At 45.4% G+C, this 9,534-nt stretch overlaps 1 protein-coding gene across 2 annotated transcripts in view; it reads right to left on the bottom strand.

Annotated features, from left to right (window-relative positions):
• Window positions 1-2,181: 2,181 nt before the first annotated feature.
• The window catches only part of TP73 (tumor protein p73), a 61,966-nt gene continuing 54,613 nt past the window's right edge, over window positions 2,182-9,534 (bottom strand). The window contains exons 8-13 of one of the 2 annotated variants that reach the window (XM_077837385.1): window positions 9,213-9,301; window positions 8,295-8,419; window positions 6,434-6,588; window positions 5,719-5,851; window positions 4,573-4,666; window positions 2,182-2,570 (exon numbers count right to left, since the gene is read on the bottom strand). In XM_077837385.1, coding sequence (XP_077693511.1) covers window positions 2,250-2,570; window positions 4,573-4,666; window positions 5,719-5,851; window positions 6,434-6,588; window positions 8,295-8,419; window positions 9,213-9,301 — 917 coding nt within the window. In that variant the 3' untranslated portion in view covers window positions 2,182-2,249. The remainder of the gene's footprint in view (window positions 2,571-4,572; window positions 4,667-5,718; window positions 5,852-6,433; window positions 6,589-8,294; window positions 8,420-9,212; window positions 9,302-9,534) is intronic. The other variant, XM_077837386.1, reaches the window with a different exon arrangement.

Here is a 9,534-nt window from a genome sequence, read left to right as displayed (position 1 = left end):
TAACACATTTTCCAAAAGATAACATTACAAAAAATACAATTAATAGAGTTGGAATATATCCAGTAATACTGCTGGAAAAAGCATTAGTTAACATTGAAAACATGAATGATTATTTTAAAAATCTTAAAGCATTAAAGTGCTTTAATTCACTACTACTTAGAAAGCGCATGTTCACAGCTCAGCAACGCCCTGAAGTGCTAATCCCTAAAGAGTACAGTGTGCACAAGTATACAGCTTTCAAATATGCTGGGTTGGCTTAGGTTGGTGGACTGGGGCAAAAGCCAGTGGAAACTGAGCTGGTAATTTACAAGGAGCAGAGCAGTGGTTTCCTGCCTTCCCAAGCTCCTGAGCTGCCAGCAGCGAAAGGGGAATCTGCGTAGAAATGGGGAAGAGACAAGTACAGTTGTGCTACTGTGCTGGCACTTGCAGAGGTCCAGCTCAGTTTCTCTGTGGCCTTCCCTCTGCTAAGACTGAGGACAGTGACCATCCTGCTTGAGAGGAGAAGCAGAACTTATGAGGTGAACGCTGTACTTGCTCATAGGTGAAATCCTACCTCTGGCCCCTTTATGCCCGGTAAAAGGCCCTGAGCAGCATAAAGGAACTCTTAAAAACATATCAGGCCAGGGAGGAATCCCCCCGTGCAAGCACAGTGGAAAATAGCCACAAGGCTCTTTCAAGGACCCCCTTGCTAGCCCAGGGTAGGGAGTATGCCAAAGGCAGGACTGCAGTGTTGTGGAGATTCCAGACAGCGTGGAAGCCCCAAGCTGCCATAATTTAGGTCTTCAGGGCTGTCTAAACTATGGGGCTGTATAGTAGTCCAGGACGAGGAGGGGTATAAAGTTGGCTTAAAGCCACCATAGCCCCTCCTCTGCCTGTGCAGTGAATTCTGTGCTGTGCCTCTTAGAGGTGTCTCACAGAATCTCACGCAGAGAGTTTCCAGCTGACTTGCACAAGACCTGGAGATGAATACATCTGCATGCTTGACTGTTTCCTGCTGAGTTTTTAAGTTCAACCAGCAGACAAACAAAAGGCTTGAGGAAAATCAACAAAACACCTATCCACAGGGACTATAGGGAAGGAAGAAACCATTTCCACTCATTGATGTGGAAAATATAATCATTTTACCAGATGGGGATGATTATCAACAGTCTGGGAAATCCAATTTTTTTTTTTTTGCACATACAGGTTAATGGTTAAGGTAAAATTAATGGTGTGCTACAAAAAATCTGAGTTCTGGCAATATCAGGAACTTTGAGCAAGATTTGGGTGAATAATTGTAATTAATTATACAGAATCCTCTAATTCCTAGCAGTGGGGTCCATGGATTTGTCTCTCCAGAATTGTATTAAAAATCCACATGGGAAAAATGATTTTTTTACAAGTGAGGCTTGAAACATATCAGGTTTTTGCATGTTTACATGCTAGAGCATGAAGTTAATTTAATTATGACACAGTAGTGTCTTATTTAGGGGAAATTATCAATATTTTTGTAGCATAGAAGTTCATGAAAATAAATCTCTCTATCCTTACAGCATGGTGAATATACTGTATATACAGCATGTTTCTATATACACAAATATCAGTTAGATACATGCACACAGTCTGGAATCAGCAAATAAGTTGCTTTTCTGCTCTACAAAAAAACAAAAGAAACAAATACTTTTTGGCAGTCCATCAGGAAAGCAAGTCCTTTTGTTCTTGGGTATCAGTCAATGGCAGATGTCCCTAAAGAAAGTGGAACAGTTGAGGGTTAAACCACTTTCACAAGACAAAGGTCTGTTATTATTCAGCCGTCCCTTAGCAGACAGCGAGGATAGGGTGGAATGTGGGGCAGGCTAGAGTTAAAGAAAAATGTGTGTGTTTTGCCTTTACATTGCAATAGAGTTTGATGCAAAAATGGTCCAGCAAATTGTAAAGTTGCACTGTACATTGGCAAGTGAATATTCCCCTGCCACACAAGGCTAAAAAAACTCTACAGCCCATTGAGAGATCTGTGGCAGCTGCCCTTTTTCCTTCCCTTGATCCCCTGTCATAAAACCATTGGAATTTTCCTCCAGGGGATGGTCCCAGACCCATGTCCTCACACAGCTCTGAGTTCCCATCTCTTGAGTAAAGCCATGTTAAAAAATATTTCTTCAGACACTCAAAGCTGGAAATGTTTTTCCATTTTTCAGGCTGGGATTCTATATTTTCCCCCATTCCTTTAAATCTCTGTGTCTGGTCTCCTGCTGCCACACTGCTGGAGACCTTCAGTTGATCTCGCCCTCGGTGAACTCTTCTTTTATGGACTGTTTGCGGGATTTGCAGTCTGGGAGGTCAAAGCCGAAGTCCGCCCACTCATCAGCCCCGCTGCGGTTCGGGATAGTGATGGTGTGGCGCACGCGGAAATGCACTGCCTCCATGACGCGCTGCCGCTGCAGCTCCCCAGAACTGCCAATGGAAATGGTGGCGGCATTACTGCTGGAACGGAGAAGCTGCTGGGCACCATAGTCCTGGCCCTGTTTGAGTTCCTGAAGGCCTCTCCAGATAACCATCCTGTACTGCTCCGGGACCTTCAGCGCTCCGAGATCCTAGAACAACAACGTCACTAAGGTGGGCCTCTTCAAAAATGTGTTTGCTAAACAGCATTGTGAAGAGAGGGGCAAACCCATGGACCATTAAATGTCTAGATCAGTGTGTGGGTCTAGCCACATAGTCAACACATGAGATGATCAGGGCTTTGGGTCATATACCATATCATTTTGTAAGGAAAAGAGAATTCCTTTGCTTTAAATGAATCTAATTAACAAAATGGACGGTGTGAGGCTGAATGCCTTCACTGTGCAGGTTGCAGAGCACCATGTGAGGAGTCAGGTCATTCAATTTACTGAAATAAGGAGGAAACCATCATCCCATTTTGCCTGCAATCATTTCTCTCTCCCCTGGATAATCATAACCTGGATTAAGCCTTGAACTAAAATCTCAGGTCACAAATGCTGGCAGGATGGGCAAAGGTTGCCTTGGGAAGCATGATCGGCTCTGAATGGCTGCTGTTTCTCTGCTCTACCAATATGAAGTGTCACAGGATTCTGGTGCATTAACCTATGCCAGCATGTGCACTGACTGATGTTATTCATCACAGACATTAAGTGCTGTGGTCATAATGTTAAACAGAAGCATGAAAACTTCAGGATTGTATCATACATGCCAGAGGCTGCATCAGAACAAATACAAGTGGTTTGTATTTCAGACACACAGAATTGCTGCTAGAGGTCCACATTAACTCCAAACACACAGACTCACTCGTGAGCATTAATTCCATAAGAAGTAAGTATGTAATTAGGGGTTAAAAATGTCAACTCAGACACACAACCCAGCAATCTATTTTGACTGTGCCATACATGTGCTTTTTGGCAGATTAAAGAAAAAATCACTTACAGGGTTAGTTATTAAAATGTTTCAAAACTAATCTAAGACTATGCAACTGGCCCCAGCTACCAATGAAAAATCATTGTGTCTTCAATAATTATACCATCTGTGTTCTTGATTGGTTCCTAGCTGCTAGACTAGGAAGGCACACAGCAAATATTTTAAGAATGAGATGGGATCAAGATAAGAGCTTTGTCCTGGTCAAAATACTGAGTCTGGGATTTATTTGGGGTCTGTCATAGATGAAAAGTGTTAATGCATTATGTGTATGCTGGTTACATTACTGTACTGAGGGAGCCCCTTGCCTCACTGATGTCAAGACTGGCTGGATGACCTTACAATTTTCATCGGCACCAAAGGCAGGTGAATTTCATGCAAAGTTGGCTCCTCCTCTCCCAAGAGATTGTTCTTCAACCAAGAAATAGCTACAATAAAACTCACCACACCCAGAGGCAAGGTGTTTAAACACAAATTAGAGCATTTCCCGTGTAATGTATCAATTAAAAAAAAAAATTACAGCTCTTGACCAGCCAGCCCACAATATCAGGTCCTGGGGTTGAAACAAAAAATTGCTAAATACAAAAAGCTTGATTTTGACCTGGTTTGTTCTGGTTTATTGCTAATGTGACTCCATTTGGCCAGTGCAGTTACTCCTGATTTGCAAGGGAAGCAGCTGGGCCCTGCAGCTCTGAGCTAAAGCTCATCAAAGTCAAAGGGTGATCTTTCCATTGCTCAGTGGGCTTAGGGTCAGTCCCTGAGTGCTGTGATTTGTTTCAGTAGACATATTTAGTGAAAATCAATTCAGTCTGATTTCTGTATCTTTGGCTTTATTTTAGATGTGCACATGAGGAGAATGATTGCACCTGAATTCTTTTTCATTTTTGTTTTTGTTTGCATTTCTTTCTTAATTCAGATCTCTGCTAGGCCTTGCATCCTACAGCCTGGAAAAATCAACAGTAGAGAATATTACAGTTTCTTTTAAGGATAGCACTATTCTAAATCTATAGGACTACAAAGAATGCATAACTAGGAAACATAAAACATGCCTATAAAGCCTGTATGATAGGTAGGTGCACATTTATTTCCTTTACTTGGTTGTCCTTGTTTTAAGATCAACAGCTGGTAGAAACAAGTGATAAGAAGAGATCTTCCCAAAGCATTTACCTCTATGGTTAGATTCTGCAGGTGGTAAATATTCTGTAACCCTTGTGAGGTGAAATAGTCGATGCAGTTTGGACACCCCAAGCCTGTTAAAAAACTGCAGAAAGAATTTGAAAATAAAGCGCCATTAACTTGTCAGGTATATATGCTGTGTTCTCAAGTGTCACCATTGTGGCAAAGCACTTTTGAATTCATGTGAGGGTATGGGGACATTTTACTGGACTCATTTATTTCATCTGAAGGCTTGGCAACTCTTCTCATGCTACTATGGTATTGTGGGATGCAAGAAATTGGAAGCGTAGCAAGAACCCATTTCAGGGATCCTCAAAACTCCTGGTCAGAGTTTTCTTGGGGCTGAAAAGCGCGAACTAATTTGGCATTAATGTTGGAGAGGTAAAGCCCATGGGACCAAATTCATCCTAACATAATTCCACTGGCTTCAGCAGTCTTCAATGGTCTCAGTTAAATGACCTATATGGAATTACTCTAGGGATTAATTTTCCCCTTTGAGCAACTTGACTGAGGAAGGGTTGTGGAATTTGGCCTTAAGCGATTTGGCCAACGACAATTAATCTTTGCACTATAACATTTGGTGCTGAAATATTTTATGTACAGGGCTTGGCTGTAACTACACAATGCTAGCACGGATTGTGCTACTCCGGGATTGCGGTAGACCATCTGGGAAAACATCTGAGGTATCGGTTCTTTAAGAAGGACATCAAATCACAGACTACAGACCTGTTAATGTCTGGATATAAATCCTCTACTGCCATTTCCAGTCACCACTGGTCCGAAAGGGGGAAGAAGGAAGATCTGCAAAGTTATATGCCAGTGTTTGACATGCAGGGCAAGGTGCCTTTTCATATCAGTCTGCTAAAGGGATCAAGTTTTGAATGAACTTAGTGAGAATGAATAAGCCAAAGATCTTTCCAGGTGATATGTGTTTCTAACCAGCAATTGGCTGGCGAGGACAATTTCTGAAGTGAAGAGGGGAGAGGAAAACGCTCTCTGGTTTCATGAGCAGTGATTTCTCAGTTGGAACTAGTGACCAGTTGACCAGTTGCTAAACATATCTTTGAAGGTTAGAGTAAAGGAAAAGAGCATGAAACAACAACGGACAACACACCACAGGACCGGTGACGTCTCTACCTGACAAGGCTGGGGTCAGGGTTGTAGGGTGGAGGAGGAGTGCAGTGTGAACCTGAGACCATGGACTGGGAGGAGTGGCCTCCATTCATGTCTCCATTGGATTGCATGGGGTGGCTGTTCAGCATTCCGGGTCCTGAGCACAAGAAAAAGCAAAAGGGTTTCCATCTCCTGGACTGTGCCCAGAGCGTACAGGGGAGAACCATTGAAAAGTTTTTGATTTAACTTAACTCAAAGAAGCTACAACTGTCCTTTCCCAAGCACAGAGCCCCATTCTCCAATCTGCAGGAATAACCCACCTCAGGGACCCAAGATCCTGAGTGTTAACTGGCAGGACTCCCTGGGAATTCACCCATTGCGTGGAGGAGGGGTGAAGAAGCTGGAGGTTCCACCCCCACAATCCACAGATTCAGGGGCAACCTTTGCAGACAGCAGCTACACCGTGGATCCAGGCAGCCTGGCTTGGGCAGGGCTTTCCCAGCTCTTGGCATGGTGAGTTGTTCTGAGCAATGTAGCTGCAGAAGCGACTAATGACCAAGCCCATGGTAACCTACTCTGCTTGGCCTGGGAGAGCGGGAGGAGGAAGAATTTGGAGCTCGGCGTAGGGAGCTTTGCACTGCTTTATGTATTGTTTAGCCGAGGCGGCTGTCTATCTGTCTGGCCTCTTGGCCCTTTGTGATTGCAGAGCCCGTGTCACATGGCAGTGCGGGTGCCTTACCCATTGGGCCCAGGTTGGGCCCAGAGCTGGAGTTGTGTTGCGGTGGCTGCCCCACCAACTGGTTGACAGACGGCAGTTTGTTGATCCCTCCTCCATGTACTTTGTTCATTGGCGAAAGGACGGGCCCATAGGAGGAAGGGGACTGCAGGTGACTCCTGCTCGGGAAGAGTGGCACGGTCAGTGAGACCCTAGTGGAGACTGAGCAAATCAAACCTCTCTAGGGACTCCGACCTCGGCCTTGTCCATACTGAGATTTTAGCCAGCAGCATAGCTGCACCAGTGCAAAACCCTGCTCTAGACGCGACTGACACTGGTTTAAGGCTGGGTACATTGCACTGGTGCAAATCGTGCTGTACCCCTACTGGGGAAATCAACTTCTGTACTGGTTTGTCTGGAATGTGTATGGGATGCGGAACAGCTGGCTTCACCTCAGTACGGGGACCGTAGCAGGGGCCTTACGGGCATCCTAATACATAGCATTTACACAGCTTCCATCTGCACTGCCCTGTGTAAATGTTAGTTGAGTCCCTCCCAACCTCCTTATAAGGTAAGGGAGCAGAATTATCCCCATTTTACAGATGGAGAAGTGGAGGCAGAAAGGTGAAATGACATCCCCAGGTTCTCACAGTGGGTCAGTTGGAGAGATGGAATAAGAACTCAGGAGCTCCTGGTCCTTGCTCATCCATTCTAACCCATAGATCACATTGCTTTATGGAGATATATTGTCAGAGGCTTCACTTGCAATATACCCTACAGCCCCTGTTTGCTGATTTCACTTCTGTGTCGGTCTTTCTCCAAAACTCTTTGCTTGGATGCTGCTCTCCACCTCCTACCCATTAAACCAGCAGTGCAGAACTAAAGCTTCTGATGGGCAACTATCACCTGTCACTGAAGAAGTAAGGTGCACACTGCAGTGTGGTCCCATGGAGAGGTCCCCAACTGGGAGTCAGGAGAGCTGGGTTCTATTCCCAACTCTTCCAGTCACTGTCTCTGCATCCTTGGACAAGTCACTTCCTTTCTTTGCATTCCATTTTTCACTGCTGTTGCTTAATCAGATTTCATAGCTTAAAAAAGAGAAATCTAGGGAGTAACTTGATTACAGTCTATCTACATGGGGAAACAGATATTTAATAATGGGCTCTTCAGTCTGGCAGAGAAAGATATAACAATCCAATAGCTGGAATTTAAAGCTAAACAAATTCAGACTGGAGATAAGGCGTAAATTTTTAACGGTGGGAGTAATTACATTGGAACAACTTACCAATGGTCATAGTGGAGTCTCCATCACTGACCATTTTAAATCAAGGTTGGATACTTTTCTAAAAGATCTGCTCTAGGAATTATTGTTAGGAAGTGCTATGGCCCGTGGTATGCAGGAGATCAGACTAGATGATCATAGTGATCCCTTCTGGCCTTGGAATCAGTGAATCTATTCTGCAGTCTACCCACCATTAAACTATTGTGGGAGCTATGGCTGAAGAGCTCTGGGTAAGAGTTAAGTAGCAGTGTAAGGTGTATCTGGTTTCTGGCTTTTTTTATCATAATATACGTTCCCAAGGTGCTCATCAATGTCTAGTCAGGGAAACAATAAACAAAGAGGAAGAATAGTTTATTCCAGAGAGAAGAATAAAGGTCTGGCCCCACCCCCACCCAATATTGGTGACTACCAAGGAGGAATCAAAGCGAGGGGCTCTCTGGACGGTGGTAGAGGCCTGTCCACACCCCATAGTTATACAAAGCATAAGAACCCTGAGGGTGGGTCAGGCCAGCTTCCTGGATCCCTGTTATGTCTTGTGGTTAATTCGACGTATCTCTGGAGACCTCTTGTGGCGACAGTGGACAATAAGGTCATGGTACTTACTGCCTCTGCAGGAGCTGCTGCTGCTGTTGCCGATAGGAGTCGACCAGCTGCTGTGGAACTAACTCCACTAGTTCCAGACTTTCCTTTATCTTCATGAGGATCTCAAAGTTCTCCCGGCCGCGAACCTGAATCAGGGACCAAGGCAAGCCTGTACTTCAGTCTGACTTGCCTTGTCCGGTTTGCTGAGGACCCTCTCTCATAGCCAGTCCCACCTTCCCCCTCCTTTACCCAGCCCACTCAAGGGACAATGTGAGGATAGCCTTAAGCACAAGCAAGGCAAGCAGCTACCTGGGATTCCATGCTTCTAGGGGAGCCATCCTCAAGAAATCCAGTTACAACGCATGGTCTCCTCTAGTCCCCTTCCTGCAGGAGCAGAGTGGGGGTCCGATAACGTGTCCCCTCCCCTAACAGCAGGAAGACGGGGTAGCCAAGTCCCTGGTTGAAGGCACACAAAGCCAAATTCCCTCTGGCCACGGTGGGATCAGGGAGGAAGGTGACTTGCAGCCTTGTTTTGGAGCAGGCTATTTTGCCCTAGGAATGCAAAGCAATTCCAGTGCATGATTCTTGATCTCCGCTCCTGCTGCTCATTGCTCAGCGTTCGTTGCAGACTTGTTCCCAGCCTGTTCTTCACTGTACCCATTCTTAGCCTCATCAGTCTTGCTCCTTGCACCCTGTCTGCCCTCTGTAAGGACTCATCAGGACGGTAAGCGCCAGCCACCCAAAGTAAAGCGTTTCAGTGCTGTGTACTGCTGGGAATGCCAGTCTGGGGAGGTCTCATCTTTTCAGCTAGGTAAAATATCACTTCATTGCCCTTTGAATTCTGGGAGCCGCTCCCCCATATCCTATCCAGGGGCCAGCGCCACCGCTCTCCCAGAGCAGGGCTCAGACACTGCGTGCAGCAGAAGATTTGATACTTACTGGGACATAATACATTTCCTCTTCCCCATGCCGCCTTTTCTTAATGCCAGCTCCTAGTGCTGGAATCCCCTGGGGGCTCTGCTTGAAAGCTGAGGAAGGAGATGGGAAACAGTATTACGGAAAAATCAAGTTAAATGTGATCATCTAAGCGGCCACTCCCTAGTTCTTCTATAACGTTAGACTGGGAACTGTGTTAGAGTAAATGCAATAGCTCCTAGTAGGGCAGGCAGCTGCTGAAGGGCCCCACTGAACGAAAGCCAGAACCCAGAGCTTCCCTGACTACCAACAAGAGGAACTCCAAGCCCATTGCTGGACAATGCAA

Source organism: Eretmochelys imbricata, chromosome 18 (genome assembly GCF_965152235.1).
Source record: "Eretmochelys imbricata isolate rEreImb1 chromosome 18, rEreImb1.hap1, whole genome shotgun sequence".
NCBI classification, from domain to species: Eukaryota; Metazoa; Chordata; order Testudines; family Cheloniidae; genus Eretmochelys; species Eretmochelys imbricata.
This window is presented reverse-complemented; position numbering and strand designations above follow the sequence as displayed.